The sequence below is a fragment of the Chanos chanos genome, chromosome 1 (genome assembly GCF_902362185.1).
Source record: "Chanos chanos chromosome 1, fChaCha1.1, whole genome shotgun sequence".
In the NCBI taxonomy this organism is placed as follows: Eukaryota; Metazoa; Chordata; class Actinopteri; order Gonorynchiformes; family Chanidae; genus Chanos; species Chanos chanos.
Window position 1 is genome coordinate 35219481 of NC_044495.1, and position 23155 is coordinate 35242635.

At 39.0% G+C, this 23155-nt stretch overlaps 1 protein-coding gene across 1 annotated transcript in view; it reads right to left on the reverse strand.

Moving 5' to 3' along the window:
- Positions 1-7358: 7358 nt before the first annotated feature.
- The window catches only part of LOC115813811 (transcription factor SOX-6-like), a 69758-nt gene continuing 53961 nt past the window's right edge, over positions 7359-23155 (reverse strand). Inside the window, exons 7-15 of the mRNA XM_030776448.1 lie at positions 23029-23149; positions 21687-21766; positions 18131-18280; positions 16815-16965; positions 16035-16216; positions 11424-11526; positions 10564-10737; positions 8086-8302; positions 7359-7662 (exon numbers count right to left, since the gene is read on the reverse strand). Coding sequence (XP_030632308.1) covers positions 7359-7662; positions 8086-8302; positions 10564-10737; positions 11424-11526; positions 16035-16216; positions 16815-16965; positions 18131-18280; positions 21687-21766; positions 23029-23149 — 1482 coding nt within the window. The remainder of the gene's footprint in view (positions 7663-8085; positions 8303-10563; positions 10738-11423; positions 11527-16034; positions 16217-16814; positions 16966-18130; positions 18281-21686; positions 21767-23028; positions 23150-23155) is intronic.

Genomic DNA, 23155 nt, shown 5'->3' on the forward strand with positions numbered 1-23155 from the left:
AAATCAGACAGATTTCAGACAAAAGTTTCAGATGACGCATTATATTACAATTACCGTTCATTACAGTGCTCTTTGATTTATGTCTTAAAAGAGAAAAATATGTGTTTTCATTATCGTACATGTGATAAAACTGAATAAACCCTAACCAGTCACACGGTGAGCACCGTCCTCATCCTCCTCACAGACTATCACAATGATACGACACACAGTCCAACTGCAGCTCTTAAAACCTCTGCCTTTGTTCTTTGTAGCTAAGCCTTTGTCTCTTTTGGAAACTTACGCACATTCAGTGTACCTTGACAGTCATCTGTGAATACGCAGAGCACATTTCTAGCTTTAAAACAAAATAAAAAAGGACACATTAATTATGTCAGGTTGCTGGCTAGATGTGGGAGTAAAAAAGCTCAACCTCTGAGTCATAAACACTTAGAGCAAAGTTATGAAACATGGTGAAACATCTTTGTTGGGAAATGTTGGCTTTGTCAAATGAAGCCCAGATTTATTACATGGCTGTATGGTGAATAGTGGGTGTTTTTTTTCTTCACTGGCTGCTGATAGTACTTGCTGATTTAGGAGAGAATCAGGCGCCATTAGTATACTCCACAACAAAACCTTTGGCTCTTGTCCAGGGTTGAGGGGCCTTAAGTAACAAAACACACGACCATACACAAACATATATGCATATAAACAAAGAAAAAAGCAGACAGTCATTATGATACGGCTAATGGGTTCAGAGAGTAAAGTTATATGAATTCCATTTTAAAATGCTCTTTCTGTCTTCACTGCTTTCAATTTAGGGGAATGTATGAAAAAGACTGAAAATTTGTCATATTGAAAATTACATTGTTCAGAGGAATTGACCGATTTTTATCCTTATCTTTGACCCCAGAAGTATGCTCTTTGGCTCCTTTGTTTGTTCCTCCTCAAGCGACATAGCTAGCTAACTATTAACACAGAGTTCATGTCTTCTTAGTCTTTTTTTGCAGTCCCTGGGAAATGCCCCGGAAGTCTAATAAAGACACGTAATGAGCAATAATGGTGGCAAAGACTTGACAGTTTACAAATCATTTTCTAAAAAAAGTTATTGTAAGTATAGATCAGTTCAAATAGTTGTTATATTCTATTCAGTCATGTTGTATGCCACCACTGTATGTACTGAGTCCTTCGAGAATAAATATCAGATGTTGCTTTATTCTATGATGTGCAGTTACTCGCAAGTAAGATGCAACTCACATAACTCAAACAAATGAATCTCCACAACTAGTAATTAGGAGTGACTGTGCAGTCACATTCAGCACATGTAAAGAGAGAAAGAGAATTCCAGACTTTTACATGACTTTGGCTCAGTCAAAGAGACTGTATGTTTTGTGTCTGCGTCACCAATATGACCCCATGGCCTTTTGACTGATAGTGATGGAAAACATCAGTTTTCCCAAAATCTTATGACACATTTTGGTCACTGCACAATTCATGTTTACAAACTATAATTAACAGTTTTGCCCTCTTGCACAATCCAATTTTTCAGTTACTGTCACAGGCAAACTATGTAACCTGTAGTACAGCTGTTTTGCTTTGGAGAGCTGTGGATTCACTCTGCTTAATTATCAGTGTTATTTTGTGTCAAGACTGACTGTAATATTTAACTCTTTAATGCTGACCAATGGCCTTCAGAATCCAACATGTGACCTGGTCAAAGAGACTGAATTGTCTGAAAAAAATCTTTTATCGATTACCAGCAAAGGGGTGAAAGATCTGCCCTTCGATGCCTCGACCAGTGGGAAGCTAAGTCAAACAATCAAGCACATCAGCTGGTGGCCCAAAAGAATACTGGAGGTTGATCCTTTTCATCTCTTTATGGATCGTTTGAAAATTAGATAAGATGAGCATGAGCACAGCTCATCGACTCAGGTTAAAGGGCAATGTCTGCTGCTTGAGAAGCTACCTCTGTCAGAGAAATGATGGCGAGACTTTAAACATGAATATGACATGTTGCTGCCCAAAACGTAACTGCAAAATACTGAGTTACAGCTCGACTAAGACATGGAAGACATGAGATAACTGAATAACAAGGCAATGGAATAACACAAGGACACCAGATGAAACTGATATAGGTGTAGTATAGTAATGAGGGATATACACAGTAACTACGCAAATATTCAAAACACACTGAAAGCTTTACTTACAGTGCCTGTACCAACTGGTCTGGTTTTAGGTTCATTCAGCTGCCTGAGACATTTGAAAACACATCTCAGGAACAGCACAATGGAGCACAGATTGACAGAGCAGGCATTAAGGAACATTCATAGTGATTTAAAATTAACATAGAGATGGTACTGTTGTATGGGTAAGCAAACAAGGACTGATTAAGATATAAAACTGAGTTTGTCTATTGATCTATCAGTAAGTAACCCTCACTGTTAAGGGGATTATGCCATACATTCATTAAATGAAAACAAAGATGTAACGGACATAAGACAACGGTGGAATACCAGAAATTAAAACTGTGACAGAGGATCCGTAACACATCAAGACACAAATATATCAATGCGAATATATCAATCCCATTTAGAAAAGGTTAGATATTTCTTCAATCATTTTTCTTTTTTTCAAACTTTCACACACACTCTATGCTTCAGTCCTAGTTTAATAGTGTGTCTCCAGACAAACAGAAAAAAAGCATTGGATGTCATGAAACATCATCCCCTTTAAAATTTCTATATAAGGCTAGAGTTACACTTACCTGTCCAGCTCTCTTTGTTTCTCTTGATATCTGGGCCACAGCCCAAACTGGGATGAATAGTCATTACCTCTGTGACCATCAGCTCTAGATGTAGAAGTCAGATGTCGATGCATTCAGTTCTCCTCGCTCACAGCTAATAAAGTCATTATGGAATTTTATGTAAGGAGGCCCAATATCTAAGTAAAAGGTAAAAGTGATGGTCTTTTATTGGTGATGGAAAATTTAATTTGTTGCCCACTTTTGTGCATACATCTGCCAGTGATATGCTGAGAAATATGACTAGGAAACACTGACTCCCATTGAATCCTAGCTTCAGGCTCAAAATTCTATTTACAGCAACAATTTACAGTGTTAACTAATTAGATATTGTACGTAAGCATTACTTACATTGATCTCTGTCCATATATTTATGTTGCTGATAGAAATTAGCCTCTTGTATTTTAAGAGAGGATCTTAAGAGAGGATTTTACCTATCAGTGAACTAGTAAAACAGGAACATAAGCCTCTTCTGTTTGTTCCTTTTTTTTGTGGAGGAATTTGGAGAGGCATACATAACCCGTTTCATTCTCCTAAAAAATGTGCGTCTAACCAGTTATTAACAGAAAGTTATTAACAGGTCTTCACTACAGTAACTACATCAGTTATTATGCTGCTCTATTCAGTTTTTGTATCCACACAACAACCAGGAAGTTTCAATAGGCTGTTGATCTTCCTTTTTTTTATTTATTGATTTTTTTTTCCAACGAGAAGAAATGACGATGGTGTATATTGAGTTGTTTCACAATGTGGTACACTGTCTAAGTGTGAAGACGAGTTAAGTATCTTGGTCTAAACGTGTATGTTAGAAATGAAGAGAGAATTTGCGGCTACAAGTGGAAGCGATTGTCTTGTTAAACCCTTTAGACATAACTGCCACCTCTACATCACATGAAAATCACAGTCTAGCTCATAATAAACAACAAGTCTTTCAGCATTTTCACTTCTTTCTTTATTTTTCTGATTGTCTTCTCATCTCAACGGACTGACAGTTTTAGAGCCGATAATGGCTAATAAATACAACAAAATGTTAAGATACACTATACGTTTTCAAATATAATATACAACACAAAATTTTTGTGGCCAGTAAAACTGAGTCAGGTAAACTGCAAGGGTGTGTGTGCATGTGCGTGTGTGTGTGTGTGTGTGTGTGTGTTACAGTTGAAGGGACACCCCAGGCAGCATAAATCATTGCTAACACTGAGGATATCTGCTCAAAATAAAACACATTAGAAACAACAAGAAGTGCTCACATGAATCCAAAAATTCTCTTTCGAGCCACAAGAAAAAAAAAACAAAAAACTATTACTATATGCTTTTTTATAGAACAATTTCACATTAGTCAGAATTCCTTAAAAAATACAATTTCTATCCAGTGCTTGGAACACTTATGACATCTCAGCCAAAATCTCTGTGAAAGTTCCATATTTTTTTCTCCTTTTTTCTGCGGGTCGATACAACATCAAGTCTCAGCTCCAAATTGTCTATGACCGCTCATGTCGCAGGAAATTGTTTGGCATAGTCAATAAAAATATATTAAGTCCAAAAAATCATCCAGCAAACTAGAAAACTAAAACACTGGGAAATATTGTCCTACAAAAAGTAAAAAATACTTGGTGTAACTTCATATATTTAAAAATACAAAAACACAAAGGATTTTAAATTATTTTTGAGGAAATCGTTAAGACTATTCACGTGAAACTGTCAACACAGTACCATGAGTCATATCAAGGTATGTCCAAAAAGACTGAAATTTCACAGAAAGACCAAAAATGAATGTATAATCTAAAGAAATTTAACACTACTCTCCAATACTGGGTATTTTAGGTTGTCCTAATGTTCAAATATGTAGTCTTACTGGCTTAAAATTCTGCACTTGTATTATGACATTCAGCTTGAGTGTACAAGCTATTTTATGCTATTTAAAGAAAAAAAAATTCAAGTGAAGTTTATACACTAGTATATTACACTTCTCCAATTCTGGCCATTGTAAAAGAATGTTCCTTGGATCAGTGAGTGGTATCCACTTGATCCCTCCTCTCCTGTCCCCTTAGCTATTGTTGCAACATTAAGCCATTAAAATTGCAAACAATATTTAAAATACGAGGAACAGAAAAATCATTAAACCACTCTGGAGAAAACAAAAGAGCTTTTCCATAAGTTATTGTATGAGTAACAGACATCATTTCACACTGAAACTACAGAGCAATTGAAATGCATCAGTTTGGTTCATTTTAAGCCAGCCACTGTAGCAAATGTAATAACGAAATTGTGAAACTTGTATCAATAGCTTAAATTTAGTCATTTAAAAATATTAATAAATATTTTTTAAATAGACAATAGCTGTTTTAGCATTTATTGACCATGGTAATGGTGCCACTGACTAGCACACACTTTAGAAAATAACATAATATGTTACAACTCTTCTTTTATTCAACAGCTCAGAAAATAGATTTGAAATAAAGGTATCTGAACACTAGCCAAACTCTACAATCTAGCTCTGATTGTGTCTATAGTGTATCCAAAGTTACTCAAAGTCTTCCTGATGGGGTGTTTGCCTGTACAACTGACTGTATGTAATCTTTCTGAATGTCACTTTGATCAGGTCTGCTTCACTCATTTCATTTGATGGCCTAAATATAATCTTAATTAAATGTAGCTGTTTGACTTGGTAAGTTGTCAGATTCAATAGGTTGTTAGACATTTGTTTACGATTGTAAACAAAATGGGGGTCTCACCTCTGGAGTATTTGCCAACAGTTGTAATTTGATTGGGTAGGAATTTCTGACATGAGATCTAGTCTTCAAGCCGAACTGAATACACCATAGAACCATTAGGAACAGTAGGAACCAATGGGAACAGTGCGCTGTATTTCTTACTCTTGTGTGCAATATGTAAAAAGCATGCAGTGCCCAAACATTGCAGTATGACCGAATGCAACTGCTATTAACTACATGGTAGTAATTAAGGTTTCAAAATGAATAAGCATACTGTATTGAATCTAGATAGTACACTTGTCTTTCAATATATCATGGCAAAGTTACTTTAAATATTTTATTAAGGAAACACTAATTATAAATACACCTGTAGGTCTCTCCACTAAAATCTAAAAGCCTTTGGAGCATAACATGACGTAAGTATCCAGTCAGAAAACAGCTTGCTAAGGTTTTACAGCCTGTGTTTCACTTTTTAACTTCAGTGTTCAATGTCTGTCTTTAACTGTGTTTCCCCATATCATGGTGGTCATATCTTGGGTATTTTTTTTTTTTTTGAAATGATGAAGGAATCATCAAAATATTTTTTTCAGTTATTATCAAATTTGTCAAATATACATGTCAAGACTACAATATTTATATTATAAACCCGCTAGTGTCTATGGTAGCTCTTCCTAGACTCATTTTTTCTCTTTTTTTATTTACACACTGTGAGTATACTGCTCTGCATCAGTAATATGAGGATGGTGTAAGCTTGGGAAGTCATAATATCTTTTTGCTAAAACAAAAACAAAAACAAAAACAAACAAAAATAACTATTTGCACATAACAGTAAGAATCACAGCACAGATCCCAGAGTACCCTGTGTAGCTAATCTTAAGCAGCTATATGTGTGACACGTTCCAGAACTCTACTCAAATAATTACAGAATTGCAGAGAATTCTGCAAAACTGTCAAAGTACCCAGTCTACAAAAAGAATCATATCCGAAGAATGCAGCAATGGGATGGCAATGAATAGAAATGAAATTGTGTAATTATATTAAGACAAAATCTTTTCAAATATCAATAAATTTGGCACATTCAAATCTGTTCAAAGGGAAAAAAACGTATGCTGTCTTTTTTTTTCTTTTTTTATACCAAAGATTTGATGCTGTCCCTTTGTGCTAAAAGCACCTTTGACCACTATTTTTTTTAGTATGCAGTATTCAGGTACACTCTCTTTTTTAAATAGTTAATTCAGAAACACATTCACAAGCTGACATAGCATTCCTGAGTGAACATTAAGAACTCCATCGTCAAAAACTGGGAAAATGTACACTTTACAAAGTTTGACTGAGAAAGCCAAAATCTATGCTTTATCAACAGGTTTCAAGTTCCGACAGCACAAGATTACCCAGACAATAGCTCAGCTGGACATTTCTGCAGAAGAAAAAGACTGAAATAGAAATGGAGACATCTTAACATTTTCACACATTAGGAAATACTTTAAGACCAATAGCTGAATAAGACAATTAGCCCCAGATACAAGTAGTCTCCAGAAGGAAAAAAAAAAAAAAAAAGCTGAAAAATGCAGAAGTTCTCTTCTCAGCGCCATGAACTGTCCTGCCCCTCAATGCAAAGTCTAACCAGACTCGGTTCATGGGGGACCCTTCTGACCACACTCAGGTCAGAAGAGATCTGTCAGGTCGCTTCCACACACACACTCAGTTCTGGGGGTCTGAGCATGCTCTGTCTGTAGGGGACTTTTTTCTGAGGAGTCTGACCATGCCCAGTATGTAGGGGTCCTTTTTGGGGAGTATGAGCATGCTCAGTACATACATCCAGAGGATTCTAAGCATGCTCAGTTGATAGGGTAAACTGAATCTGCTCAGTTAGCGTTGACAGTCCCTTGTGTGTCATTGTCACTACTGTAGTCCGATTTAGGCTCATTCTCAAAGTCGTCAAACACATCGTTTTCATCCCTGCCATTGATGGCATCACCTGTTACCATGGTACCAGGCTCCAATTTTACATCAAAGGTACTCTGAATTACAGGGATATTGGGTTCGGGGCTTACTGACGCACTTGAGCAGTCCGATGTCATATGAGGAGTGGGCGGTGTGGTAGTCATGGCTATACCACCTGGGTAGACTGTGCCTGCACTTGTGCTGATGGGTAACTGCGGCTGCGGCCTGTGGTAAAGGAGGAGAAAGGTGAGAACTGACAAGGTAAGGGCAACATTAGGGTGGTGAGAACTGACAAGGTAAGGGCAACATTAATGGTAGGTAAAAAGTTTGCTTGGATAGACTGGATAGAAAAATAGACTCAAGAACTATATAAATTTTAATTAATTAAAGTTTGGCCAAAGACATGGCTAGCTGTTTCTTAAATGTTCTGTTATCACAAGTAAATATGTCTGACACATAAATTTATGTACGTTGAATATAATTATTAGGGGATGGAAATTAGGACCAGACCTCTCATTATTTGTTTGATGACAAAAGAAAGATTGGGAACAGGTGGAGATGATTAAAGATCTTCACATATCCATGGGGGTCCCTAACATGCAAGCAGATGAAGGCAAATATGTCCAAAAATGTGTCAGTTTCTTTTACCCAACACTGAAGAACTGACGCATCTCCTGACGTCTAGAGCGCATCATTTGCTTGTATTCACTGATGCGTAACTTCTTCCCATCTATGATGCATGTGCGTTTGGGCCGTGGCTTATATTTGTAATTAGGATACTTTTCCAGGTGGATCTTGCTCAGACGAGCCTGCTCCTCATAGTATGGCTGCTTCTCTTGGTTAGACATGGCTTTCCAGCGTGAGCCTAGACACCAACACAGAGCACACATATACTATTAGAGGACCCCTCTGATACTGGGAGAATCTTTCCCCTCATGACGCTAAGGTTTATTTTGAAAAATTTAGAAACAGGGATTTTCTTGTTGTTGTTTTTTTTTTTTAATCATATTTCTCCCCCAGCATTTTAATGCGCAATTACCTATGGTTTTTCATAGATATATAGCTCACATGGCAACCACCTAAATTTACAAGACTGGCAGAGCCTGTTCTTTCTCCGATATTCATGAAGGCTGCCACTTCAGTGAACCTGGCTGATATCTGGGTCATAACAGAAAAGTATGGAAAAGGTGGGGTCTGACCAATGAATTCCAGATCAGGGAAAAATTATTTTAATTGTTAGTTTCTACACATATATGAACTCAAAAAAAAAACATTCAGGAGTATTTACTCTGACTTCAGAGATGGTTGGTAGTAACAGTCAATCCAAATTAGTAGCAATGCTGAAGTAAAGCTACATCACTTAAGCAATGCCAAAATGCTCTCTTTCACCCCCTCACCAAAGGACATAACAAGAGCAATGATGGCAGTGATGAATCACAAACGCCCAGTTATAACAGCCAATGGGACTAGTGTAGGACACAGAGAAACATCTTGTCCTTGAGGTTCACTGTTTACAGACGGTTATCTAAACTCTCTTCTTTTCAGCAGGAAACACTGAAGATCCATTTACGTTTTACAGTATTACACACAAACCTCACATGCAGCTGTGTTATTATACCGAGAAGGCGCGCGCTGCCCAAAGTCTCCTTTTCAAGCTTTTTAAGGGAGAGAATAGATTTAGTTCAAATCACATTGTAGAGCGAGACCTTGACTCATGCTCAGTCAATTTTAGAGTTTAAGAAAAACAGCCTTGCACCTATCTTGACCAATTTGATTATTCTCTTGGTTTTTAAAAAAAAGGGCATTTGATGACCATTTATTTAAATACATTGTTAACACTTTTAATTTTTTTTTTTTTATTGTGAATAATTAATGTTTATATTTACTGATCAAATGGCAAATCATATAAATATAAAGTTATCCTCATAAATGTTCCTCTTAACAAGCAGATCAGGATCTTGCCTTCAAAAAGAAGTTAAAATGGTAACCAAAAACAAACAACGGTACATGAATTGTTTATAAGGCTTACATCTTTAGAGTAAAATCATATCTGATAAAATTTCACGTCGCTAACGCAAATCGGGAAAACGAAGCAGCACCACCAAATGAGTAACATAACTCAACACAGTGCCAGGTTATGTTCAACTTAAGAACACACTACCTGATTCAGACACTGTTGCGTTGACCTTTTTTTTCTTTTTCTTTTTTTTTTTTTTTTACTCCTTCACAGAGTATTTCCCACATCCATAAGTTAAGTTATTTCACAGACAGTGGAGCAGTTCAGCTCTCATTGCCACCCTGCTTACTGTGTCCTGAATGGCCATCTGTTTCTTGTTCGAATTAACAGAGTGCTTTTAAACTCCCCACATCCATCACTGCTGCCATGGCCACACAGCAGCTGTCTTTGTGCAGCGCTCAAACTGGAAACAAACGTCACAAATGGCCTTACTGCACATTCACATTTATATCGAGTCACTACAGACTGAAAGGTAATAGAGCCCTCAGCTTAAGTGCGCTTAGAATTAGAGAAAATTTGACAGAATGCTCTATGAAGTTGTATACATTTAATTATGAATGAACAAGTATCTAACTATGATTAGATATTAGGGCTTGTCAAACAAATGTCACAGTTTAGAAACAGATGACCGTTGTTGGAATTTTGGAATGTTATATTCTAAAGCAAATTAGGCTGACATCCCAGCATCTGACAGAATGTGAGGAACATGAGAAATTACTTACTGGGATATCTGTGGCATTGAATATGAAATTCCATATGAGCCAACAACTAATACGTACAGATTTACAAGCAAGAACTGTATGACAATATAGTTTTCATGGGCTATACTTCAAATTAACGTTATATCACCATGTTACCATGATGTGATTTTATGCAAATTTAAGAATTTGACAGTGGCCAAATTATTAAAATCTTACACAGTAATTAGATTTAGAACACACTATGTAATTTCAAAATGGAATTTATTTGTCAAATATCATGTAGAGGAAACTTTAGATACTGATATATGTAGACCTCACTACCTCATCAAATCGTTAGAATGTAGTCTCCTCAAGACTACTGAATGAGTAGACTTGGCCAGTCAAAAAATGAAGGAGAGAACATTTTACCCAGTATTTTGCTGATGTTGGAATTGTGCATGTCTGGGAAGGCCTGCAAAATTTTCCTCCTCTCGTCTTTTGCCCAGACCATAAAGGCATTCATGGGCCTCTTAATGTGAGGCTCATTGCTGTGCCTCCCCCGGGACTCCCTGAAGATCCGCGCCTCGGCCGCGCTGCTGCCCCCTGTTGGCCAGACATAGAAATACCAGTGAATCATATGCTGACAGGAAAAGAAGCATACTTCTGCTGTGAGGAGACGAAAACCACAAAGGGAAGCTAAAGAGGAGACAAGGCCCTGTACGGTTAAAGGAGGAACAGGAATGGTTGGTTCAGACATTTCTGTCTCTCAGTAAACATCTTAGCCTCATAAGAGCCCCTCAGGAATGATTAAAACTGCATTTTTTAGCTCCTCTGTTTATGGATCTTATTTCAAACTAAACTCTGATGAATGTTTCCGCTTCTGTATGGTCTGTAAACGGATGGAAACAGGTGCGTTTAAACCTGTCTGAGGGAAATAACAGGCCTGTTCTCCGTTGCGCTCCTGTTTGCACACATGCTGGACTAGTGTAAATTGTCTGAAAGACAAACGGCACTGGGAAAACAGGATGTCACGTTTCCCAAGCATTTTTCGTTTCTTGCCAAAAAAGTTTCTGTTCTATAATAAGTGCTTCTCATTTAGTTGTACACTAAGCAGTTATGGCCCTGGCTGTAGTGTATGCCCCAGAAAGAAAGAAAGAAAGAAAGAAAGGAGGAAAGGAAGGAAGAAAGAGAGAAAGAAAGAAAGAAAGAAAGAAAGAAAGAAAGAAAGAAAGAAAGAAAGAGTGGGGAGGAGAGGGGACAAGAGTTGGGGAAGAAGAAGGAGAGCTCACCATCGAGATCCTCGGGTCTGGTGAGGTCTATGACCCTGTGTCCAATTTTGAAGTCTTCTCCCAGTTTCCCTAGATGCCCTAGAGCCTCAAACTGGCCCCGTTCCTAAAGATGAAAATATCAAGGTTTTACTGGTCAATGCAATACTGATAACCAACAATGCTACAACAAATACATTCAGCATCCTTACTGAAGTAAAAGACATTTAACAGTAGTTAATTAATATAACCATGCAATGGAATAGAATAGAATAGAATAGAATAGAATAGAATAGAATAGAATAGAATACCTGTACTACTGGTGTACAGTATTCAGCTGCTGGAGCTACACTAGATCAAATGATACATGGACTAAATGTCTGAAGAATGAACCCTTAATAAAAGAAATAGTTAATGCACTGACAATGCCTTCCAGTCTTTCCATGCTGAGACCTAAATGTGGGTTTTGATTAACCTTAGATTGGTTCTTATATTGACTTTGGAGGTGGCTTGTTAAATATTTCTATTTGACAGACACTTTTTTCATACATTAAGTAAACGGATGGTGTGGCATCTAGAACAAATAATTAAGAGAGCCATGTTTTCTTAATGTAATGGACTAATAGGCTAGTTTGAAAAATTTGTGATTGCTGTCTACTGGGGGGCACATGAGTGACTTTGGTAACAAATGAAGGAGATGCAGGGGATCATTCTGAGTTTGCAGAATAGCCGCACACATATGTATATATATGTATGCATACATGAAGTTTCTGTGGCTAAACCGACATCAGTTTGTTGTGATAAATCTTTGTTCAGTGTCACATGATTGTTGTGAATGTTGTATCTGACTATTGTTTCATCAATGTGGCTGTCTAATTAAAAGGAGTAATGCAATTCTGATATGAAACATCGGTTATACTGTGGTGCAGGACTCTTCTAAAAGTCAACTACAGCCTTTTGCTCTAACAGAATCCAGCAAAGTCTCTGGAATAAGTGGGCTGGGTGTTCCTTTGAGTATGACCCAATAACCTTAAATCAACTATTGCTTGAAAATCTGTTCTTTCAGGCATGTCACAAAACACAAACATCACACAGAGTCTTCACCTGCAGGCATAATTTCTTCATAATGTAAAGGTGTACTTTGTGATATGGAAATTCAGCCTGTCATTCCATATCACTTCTCATTCCACTTTATTCTGCATATTCTTTCAGAAAGTCCTGTGTCACTCAGCTGGTTAAATTCTTCCACGTGAAGGTTAATGGCTTGATATTATAAAATTGAAAATAATTTATGATATTCACATTTAGTCAAGCAACATCTGAATCGTTGGACAGTGGACGGATTTTCCACAAAACACTTCAGTGTTGAAAATCTAAATAAATAAAAAGATAAATAAATGCATTCACAAAGGAGTGGTGTTTGAAAAGGAAGCTCATTATTTAAGATGGGTTGGCACTAGGTACATTAAAGGCTGGGGAAAGATGGGCATTAGGAACTTAAAGTAAGCAATTTTTCTTCTTCAACATAACCTTCCTTACATTTCAAAGTGGAAAGAAAAGAAAGAAAAAAATATAATGTTTTTTCTTCTTTTTTTTTAAATGGGGGGGCCAAAACCCAAAAAAAAAACAAAAACAAAAACAAAAAAAAACAAAGATTGCGCAAGAAAAAAAACAAAAAAACAAGGAAAATAAGAGAAGGGACAGAAAAGCTATACCCACAAAGCAACCTTACCCTCAGCGCCCCTCCCATCCTGCTTACTGCCTCTGATTAGCAGCTGCCCAATCTCTTAAATGAGTTCAGCATGTGGCTCGCCACCCCATATCTAAAATTATAGACGACACACTCCGAGCAGCGGTGGAAAAAAGAGAGGCCCCCACAAAAAAAAAAAAAACAAAAAAAAAACCCCAGCCTGCTCTGTTCCACTTTTTCTCCCCTCAAATTTGGTTTAGAAGCATGTTCTGCTGGATGGTGAATGGTTGTTGCTTTAAGTCATGCCAAGGTCGCCAGTAGTGTACATTATCTGCAGAGGTTTTATATTGCAAACCATGCAGCTAAAGCCCATGTCAGCACTGAACTGGAAGCCCTAATCACGCTAACCGCAGAACCGCGCGGGACAGAACGGCTGCCTGCCTGAGGTTTGTTCCTCGCATTTATAAAGGACTTCTTGCAAAACGTATAAGGAACCTGGATAGATCCTACAAAGGCAGCATGAAGGGATTACAGACGACATTCATGTGCATGAAAAAAAGAGTCACGGCTGCGTCTCTCTCTCTCTCTCTCTCTCTCTCTCTCTCTCTCTCTCTCTTCACTTTTAAAAACAGATTCAAAGGAGACAGATCTTCTTTCTTTCTTTCTCTTCTTGTCCACACCCATCTCCCTCCCAGTGAGAACTTGGAGTAGGGCTGTCCGCCAGGGATCCCTTCCACCTCAGTGGGAAAAATATGTGTGTGTGCATGTGCGTGTGTGTGTGTGTGTGTGTGTGTGTGTATATATAAATTTACGTCATTACTTTTAAAAAAATCAGCATATGGGGCATTTGGTTTCATCCAAGTTTTAATTTGGGGGAAACCATAGCAAATCGATTCCATGAAATAATGGGCTTCCCTGCTCCCACTGGTTGCAACATGCTTCATCCTTTGCCACAGCTTGTAAACAGAGAGGCTGCCATAGCAGTGTTCAGAGCTTTGGTGAATGAGGATCCTCTCTCCCTCTCTCCACCATGTCTCTCCCTCTCTCCAACGATGTCAGTTTGCTTGATCCTGATGTCTTTACTGTAAGAGATTCCAGGGCTAACTTGTCTCAGATTCTAGGTAGCTTTTTTCAGTGAGAAATTAACTGAGAGAAAGGAATACAGAATAGAAAACCTAGTGTGTTGGACACTCCAATACCAGAAAACCAGGTCCATTTATGTTCAGTCATCTTTTGTTCTTCTTCTCACTGACAAGTCATACATAAATATGAGCACTTAAGCTTTTGAGGTATTTGATCATACTCTAGTTTATTCACTTATTTTGAATTAAACTAATGAACATTTTACAATATGTTTGTTGGTTTTACCCAAAAGGATTTAAAGAAGTTTTAGAAAGGGATTTCTTTAATCATTGCTAGACATCTGTACCCATATTTACTTGATACTGACTCCTTACAAGAATGGGTACAGGGAAAGAACATTGTTAAGGTACAATCCATATGAAACCCACTCTATTAACCCATTTACTATTGTTTGATAACAGGCAACAGATGTCTAAAAGTGGGGTTCTACCTTCTGAGCGTAGTCAAAACAAGTCAAAATGAATTAATTACATGGACAAAGTGTTTTGGGATGTAAGGGGTCAAACACTTAATTTTATTATAACACTCTCAAAAATTGTATGAAAACTGGGTGCTATGAGTAGAACAGAGCCTAACAGAACAGAATGCAACAGTTTGTTGGGAGTTCAAGGGAAGTAAATGGGTTATTCAGCCATTTAAAGCACAGCCCAACTATATGAGGTGTTTAAAGCTGATCAGCTATCATCATATCTTGTCAGAAAACTTGGCATCTTTAAGACATCATCTTGTTTTAAAGGATGATGGCACCCTGTTACAGAGGACTGGGAAACTTTAACCACGTGCTATAATGTAGTCATGGGTTAGTAGAATGAGGTGTGAGAGAAAGACATCAGAGGAAGCTTGGTCTCTCTCAAAGACGAGTGAGTCAAACCTCCTAGTTCTCTGAGAGTGGGGGTGTGTGTGGGAGCTTTAGTATAAAAAAGGTATTGTGAGAAACCACTCAGCAGGCTGAGGAGAGCATCTGAGTGCAGGTTCCGGTGACTCTTGTGTAGCCGAACTTTCACACGTGCCTGGATCCACACTGCAACCCGAGAACGACTCAAACTCTCATTTACAATACAGCAGCAGAAAATTGCTTACAGCCCTGCAGCATTCAAGGGACTGAACCAATGAGTTGACCGGTAGCTGATTCAAGATATGGCCCTAAAATATACACACACTCACACACACACAACCTCATAATACAGGATAGGAAATGTCTGCTGTGACATCAAACTGAGAGACATTCACAACAGCAGCATTCCAGACGTAGGAGCAAAAGTGTAAAGGGGTCAAAGGGTAGCAATAAAGAAATGACTTCGTTTCAGACTCAAACTCGGTACACATTTCCAAACAGGTGATTTCTATGAAAAAAGACATGATCCTACACCTTACTGACTTGACAGGGTATTTAACAACAAATGACCAACATAGTGATTTGTCCCAGAACCATTATTCACTGATAAGAAGCAAGCTGATAATATTGTAGCCATGTAAATATTTCCTCATTTACATCGAGTCATTTCTGTTGGTCTTTGCTCCTTGACTGAAAGGCGACTCGACTATGTGTTCACATTTAAAAAAAATTCCCTTTCAAAAGAAAATAAGGCTTAAATGGTTGTTAGATAATGCTTAACAAAGGACATTAAATACCTCCTGCCACATTTAATAGAAGTTTTTATGAATTTATGAATGAGCTTTTTACTTCAGACCTGAAGCGACATGTGTCTGAGTGTTATTCATGTGCGGGTTACTGATGTGACAGTGTATGTGCATGTGAGACTAAATGCACGGGTTAAACATACAGCATGAATGCCGCTAACCTTATCTCTGCTGTTGAGAGTCATGTTGCTAAGTGCTGAAAGTTTGACCTCCAGGCTCTGCTGTTGCTGCTGAAGCTGTTCTCTCTGTACCTGCTCCCGGATCTTCCTCGCCTCCTGGATGGCCTTCATCACTGTGTCCTGGTCCCTGAACAATGATGCTGAGTTCAGGCTGGACAGGATGTCTGTAAAGAACACACAATAAACAAACTGTTCATCAGGTAGAGTGACACAACATCCAGTCTCACTTAGGACCTGATCATGGCTTTGCAATCAGCATGAGGGGAATGGAGGGTCTTTTCTTTTTACCAAGTATAATTATAATTTACATCCTCTCAACTTGTTTGTGCATCTTCCTTTTGAAAGGGAAGACACAGGCTGCAACTTCTTTGTAGACTTACTTTATATAATTAACAGATGAAAGGGAGGTAAGCTTGGGTGGCCAGTACAGGATAGCGAGAAACACAAGTTCCTCAAAGCAAAAAGGAACTGCAAACCACAGAGCAGTGAAAATGCCTGGGCGTAATGAGAGGGCCAAGATTGAGTTTAATAACAGATAACAGAGACTGGGTGAGAAAAAAAAAGCATTAATGTGGACAGACAATGATATGTGGAAACTCTTAAAAAAACAAAATAACATGCCAAGGCTTCCGCACCAGAGCTTTTCATAGTTTTAAACATAGGCTTTTGCCTCACAATAACAGTTAAGACCCTGTTTGACTTGTCAAAGCTTATCTGGTGTGCATATACAGTAAGGTGTGTCTGTATGTATATAGTACCCACCCAGCGATGAGCCTCGTCCCATGTTTGGTATCGGACTTTCGGAGCTGGTCTTGTTGCCTGGAAACAGGCTGTGCTGGGGGGAGCTGGGGGAGAGCAGCGGCTCCATGGTCTTGGGTCGGGCCGAGAGGTTCAGAGGCTGCGTCCCCTCATCCTACGGCACGCACAACAGGACAAACTAGTCACTCACGTGGCAACAATGCAATAACACCCAGACAGGTAGACGACACATGCAAGATTTTGTTCCAGACATTCACCCCTAGGAGTTACTGTTCAGTAGCTCATCAGACCTTTGTACTGGAGAAAATATGACATAAAATAATAAAAATAAAAAATAAATTAAATAATAAAAAATGATAATATAGTTTAACACCCACCCAGTGGTGCCAATACTTCCATGCCACATCACCTACTGTGACCAGAGTCGTTAAGATACAGTTTAAAGGGAACTCAATCTGGGGAGACTGTTTTTGTGTTGCTTTGATGCTAATGAATTCAGGGAATCCAAAATAATGCTTGTCTCTGACAGCAGAACATCCCTGTGCACACATGACCCTTAGATCTTTGCTAATTACTGTTAGACGTTTGGTACAAAATATGTGGACACTGGAGTCCGTCATTAACTGAGCAATGTCTGTGAAGTCAGCCAACATGATGAACATTATTAAAGGTACGTGACCGCCTCATACCACAGTCGGTCTCTTGAAAAATCCCAGGAAAATCAATCTAGTAAGGAGAAGATGTATCCAGCATGTCAAAACAGCTATTGAACCGTTTGTGTCGAGATCCTGACAGGACTCCCTTGTTTAGGAGGCCCGCTAACTAGAATGGATCTAATTTGGAACTGATACTGGGGGTTGTCGTAATACAGAGGAGGGGTGAGAACCTAGGCATCAGGCCAACAGAGGGAGGGAGTAGACTCTCTCTCTCTCTCTCTCTCTCCGCTGCAACTACTGTTTAATAGCACTGAGTTATGACCTCCATATTCTCATTTAAGCCATTCCAAACAAACATGTGGATCTCATTACACTGTTGTCAGGCTACAATGATCTGATGATTTGAACTCTGCCTACACTCAGACAATGAAGACTGGTTCTGCACAGAATAACTGTTAATGTAACCAAATGACTCCCTTTCATTTATTGGCAAAGGAAGGATTTTTAAAAAGAGACGATTATCCTTCACAAATTAATTTTCATTGCTTAGCATCTCAGTGGTTTCACTCAAAAAGAGAAGTTTTTTGCAAGAGCTTCAGTGTCGGAATTTTTTCGCAAAGTACAAACTTAGGCAAGCGCCACTGAGGTTTTGATGTAATGTACCTTCATTTGAGTGACAGGGCTTGTGGACTGTTTCTCACTCTTGAGGCCTGATGGCGAGATGGTGCCAGAGGAGTTGGGAGGCTGTGGGAAGGCGGCCATCTTGGTTCCTGGTGAGATTTGCATGCTGGCCAGCTGGGCGGCATACAGCTGCTGCACAGAGAGAAAAAGAGAAGGAGAGAGAAAGAGAGAAAAGAGGAAAACCAATATACCATTAACAACAGTATCAGCCAGCCCGCCGCCATCCCCCTTCCTCTCCCCTTTTCTGTCTGTTCTGGTCTCTTAAGCTTAGGACAGAAGCTCCGTTTGAGCATCTACGTCTGTTCCAACCACAGAAGCCACAAAGAACCACCAAATGAAACGGGTTGATTGCAAAACCATGATTGGTTGCCAGCGTTCTGAAGGACTGGCCTCAATCAAGGTCCCATCACAGTCAACCTTGGATCCAGAAAGTTTGTTGTGAGATCCAGTTTCTCTTCCACAAAAAAAACCCAAAAAAACTGTGAAGCTTGTTGAAAGTTCTGAAGTATGCTGTGAACCGCAGCCACCAGTGTGAGGACTCCTGAAGTGCGGTCAGATTGACAGGGCTATCAGACAGAGAGCGCTGGCCAGACCCTCCAGACATTATTAAATGAAAACAGAGATCTTCCAAGCCTCTGAAACTACATGACCCAAATGCCACGACACGCATTCTGCTCTAAGGTAGAGCATGGATATTTGAATACATGTATGTAAAGATATGGGTTGGTTTGACTGAATGGTGTGGGGCAACCTACCAGTCAGCTGCCTGTTTAGGCTACTGTGAGACAGAGCATATTCATGCTAGTCAGGTCATCATCTCAAGGGCTCTGTACGTTACGAAACTATTTGCAAAACCTTATGCTTATTTGTTTGCATCAGATCAATGGGAATGTGAATTTATTAATTAGCACAATCGTGTTTAGCAAACAGAGGAAGTGTCACACAAACAAAACGCCAAGTCTCTTCTTTTTTTTCTTTCCTCCCCTTTTACTAGCAAATCCCGAGAAATCAATGCCAGGCTAGAAGCAAAAGTGCAGCGTAAACAAGCCAGAATCGGAAGGCTTTGCCTTTCAGCATCCCTTTGGGAGGACAATGCTGCAATTTCCCCAAATTACAAATTGACAAACCGCCTCCTAAAAAGACTCCTGGCTGCCCTGCTATTTGACAGGGTCTCCCTCCATTAGTGTTAATTTGATTTAATGTAAATGATTAGCCCAACATTTTCCTCAATCGGCAGCGAGTGCTGTAGCCTAGCTAGCACAATATTATGCTAACTGAGGGGCTCAAACACCGGCTTTCTAAATGAGGTCAAGCCCAGTGGCCACTCAGCCTCCAGAGGGAGATGGAGATTCCCCTTAGCTAGCTACTCCTCAGCCTGAGCTGTCTGCTAATCTGCCAGCCGGGAAAACAGTCAACTGAAGTTATTGTCTTCGTCGGCAAGCGATTGGGATCTAGAGTAAAATGGACTGCTTGTGTTGACAAATCCCCTCTGGACGAGTAAAAGACAGAAATGAAGAGAACATGAGTTTGTGTGTGTGTGTGTGTGTGTGTGTGTGTGTGTGTGTGTGTGTGTGTGTGTGTGTGGGTGGGTGTAAGTGTGAGTGTGGGTGGGTGTGTGTGTGTGTGTGTGTGTGTGTGTGTGGGTGGGTGGGTGTAAGTGTGGGTGTGGTATGGGTGTGTGAAGTAGGTGGAGCAGGCATCATGTAGACCAAACATCCCAATGCGCATATAAATTTCTGAAAAATTGACATTCTGTTGGTCAACACTTGGGGGAAAAGAAAAAACAAAAACATTTTTCTCAAAAAGATTAAAGTACTTTTGGTTAGGCTTAGGTTATTAATCTTTAGTTATACGGAAATGAAAGTCAGAGGAACGTTTCCACAGGGAAGATAAGCATTGGTGTGTGTGTGTGTGTGTGTGTGTTGGCAGGGGAGGGGGGGGTCTTCCATGCTCATATTATCATATCATTTGTGCCATTTAGATATCATTCAGGAAGGATCCTTAAAAACTGCATATACTCATACATCTAGTTAGATTTTCATATTGACCTCAGTTATTAAAATAATGTATTATTAGGAGAGGTAACAAATAATAGTACTTTGCATAGTACTTGACCTTTCAGCTTTTCAGACAAACCATGCCAAGTGCTCATGAGAGAGAGATGTTGCCATGAAACTGTGAACAGTATGTTTTACAGAAGACTTATAGCTCACAACCATTGATTGTGAAAAATGTCACCAGCATGCAGGAGCAGGAGAATCTTCAAGTGTGTTTGGAAACCAGACACTACTCCGATACACAACAACTGCTATTTTATCAGTAACAGCAAAGCCTGGGCACAACTCTGTTCAGACTCTGAAAAGAATGTGAACACTACCCAGCAAAGAGGCATTATGAGGCATTGATGCAACATTAAGCATTTTGGTAATCCATCCATGATGTTCACAGATTTAATGAAATATATGAGATTTTTGACAAACAGTCAAAGTGGGCTGATCTAACAGAGCATGATATAAATAATTAATTTACATTTTTATAGATACATTGGCATCTTGCACTTTCACTGATATGAACAAACATTCTTCTTGTATGTGTATATATCTACATATGCATGTGTTTATGTATGTGTGTGTGTGTGTGTGTGTGTGTGAGAGACAGAGAGAGAGAGAGAGAGAGTGAATCATGCATTTACCCTGCAGGTCTAGCTCTAGCTATGGTTTTAGTCAAGACATGTTCTACTGTACAAAAAATAAGAACACTGCATGCATACCCCCATGCTCTCATAACTGTACAAAGACTTTTACTTAAGAAGTACTTATTTGATGAGATCATAAGATCATATTCTCAGGCGCTCAGTTCAGTGTTGTAGGCTCCTTCAGAGAAGAATCTGGAAATGTCACTCTCTCTCTCTCGCTCTCTCTCTCTCTCTGCCTTATTGTTTTTGGCTGAGAGCAGAGGTCCATAAGCCATCTATGGTGCTCTCATTAACTCTCCATAACAAATTACACAATTTCTCACTGCTTCATTCATTCCCACCCTCTAGGCTGTGTCAGGTAATTTAAATGTGGCCGGAAGAACATACACATACAGTTTGAACTTTGTTGCATCTCACTAAAAATTACTTTTGTAAAATGAGTATGAGAGATAACATGACATACATACACTAGGCATTCTGCTTCTGACATTAGACTTCCAATCACACTTTTTCTTTCTGTATCTGGATGTTTGTTTAATAGTCCTTTAAAGGCTGTTCAAGCTATATTAGACTTAGATTAACGTTAGGCTTGACTATTAAATAACTACTCTCCAGGGCTATTGTTTAGCTAATTCCATATGCGGTGTGTGAAGTTAGAACTGATGGTCTGTGTGAATGTGTGCATGTGTGTGTGTGTGTGTGTGTGTGTGTGTGTGTGTGTGTGTGTACCATGTATTTGCATCTTTCTGAGGACCGGAAGTCCCCAGTAAGATAGCATAATCTGACAAAATTGACTTGTGGGGACCAAAATGCTGTAAAGTAATAAGGGATTACAGTACATACCTGTAGCTGTAATGGGCTGAGCCCTGAAGCTGCTGCAGCTGCCATTGTAGAAGGAATGAACTGCATGGGGTAGTTATCTCCTATAAAGAATGAGAATCCAAATTGTCACTCACACACTCTGAGTTTATTGTGACGGCAAGAAAAGATGCAAGCAAACAGACATTTCACAGAACCCTATTACATACAGTTCTGTGCATGTACAGATCTGTGTGTGTGTATGTGTGTGCACGTGTGTGCACGTGCATGCATGTACGCATGCAAATATCACAGTTTATTCACTCTACTGTATTAAACATATATAAAAAGGCAGGTCAACTTCTGTTCAGCAAAATGTGATAAATGACATTGTAGCATAATGGCTATAACAACTGTTCCCCTGGAGCAGTGCTTCCAATCCTGTGCCTAGAAGTCTACAGCTCTGCAAATTTTAAGTCTCTTTTAAAATTCTCAGCAGTGTTTACAGTCTTAATTCTACAGTCTGAACTAAAGTGAAGAGAAGAGAAACAATACATTATGGTCTATGTAATTCAGACAAATGACTGTTAATACATTTCTCTGTTTTCTTGTCAATCTTACAATAAATTAAAAACAATTCGCTTGAACATCCTTTTTCTTTTCACTTCCTTTTTTTTTCTTCTTTTATTTGCTATAAGATTGACTAGAATTGTATTTTAGGACTAAGGTCCTTATTGGTTGATTATTAGGAACTATGCATTTCCTTTACATCCAACGTCTCTGTACTCAGGAATGTATTGGAGAATGGAATGTAACAAAAAGGTGGGAGAATATCTCTAGAGCATGTGGTGACTAGACTTTTACCCTGGGAATATTATGTGCCAAAAGAAAAACTCTGTGTGTGTGTGTGTGTGTGTGTGTGTGCGTGAATTCATGCACATGTATGGCAGATGCTTTGTGTAACAGCCATGCTTTCAGCAGGTCGTTATGGAGGTAGAAATCCTTTCATGCTGACAAGCTGTTTACATTCCAGCGGAGCTATATCCACTCTATTGTTTTTTATGTGTAAAACTGCCAGGAAGTATCATGCACCCTTTGGGTTCAGCTCTGCCCTCACACACTGACTCCCTAATAAATCCTCCCTCAACAGCACAAGTCATTTGACAAAACAGGAAGTGTTTTGATAATTTATGAAATAAAATGTGTGTGTGTATAGGGCTATGCTAGGCATATATCAGCATACAATGCAGTCCATTGAGCGTGAAACATGTTGATCCATTATGTGAGCATATGTCTTTTTTTTTTGGCGTCTTGATGCCCCTGTGGTATTCTGTACACAGTTGAGTGATAAAGGAAAGGGGGGGTGGAGAAAGAGTGAGACGTGTACCTGGTTTGTATGACAGTCCTGGGGGGTAGATGAATCCCTGTTGTGCAGCTGCAGCAGCCGCTAGCGAGCGCTGATCAGAGGGAAAAATGGGGATCATGAGAGGAGGCATGTGACCCTGGACCTGCTA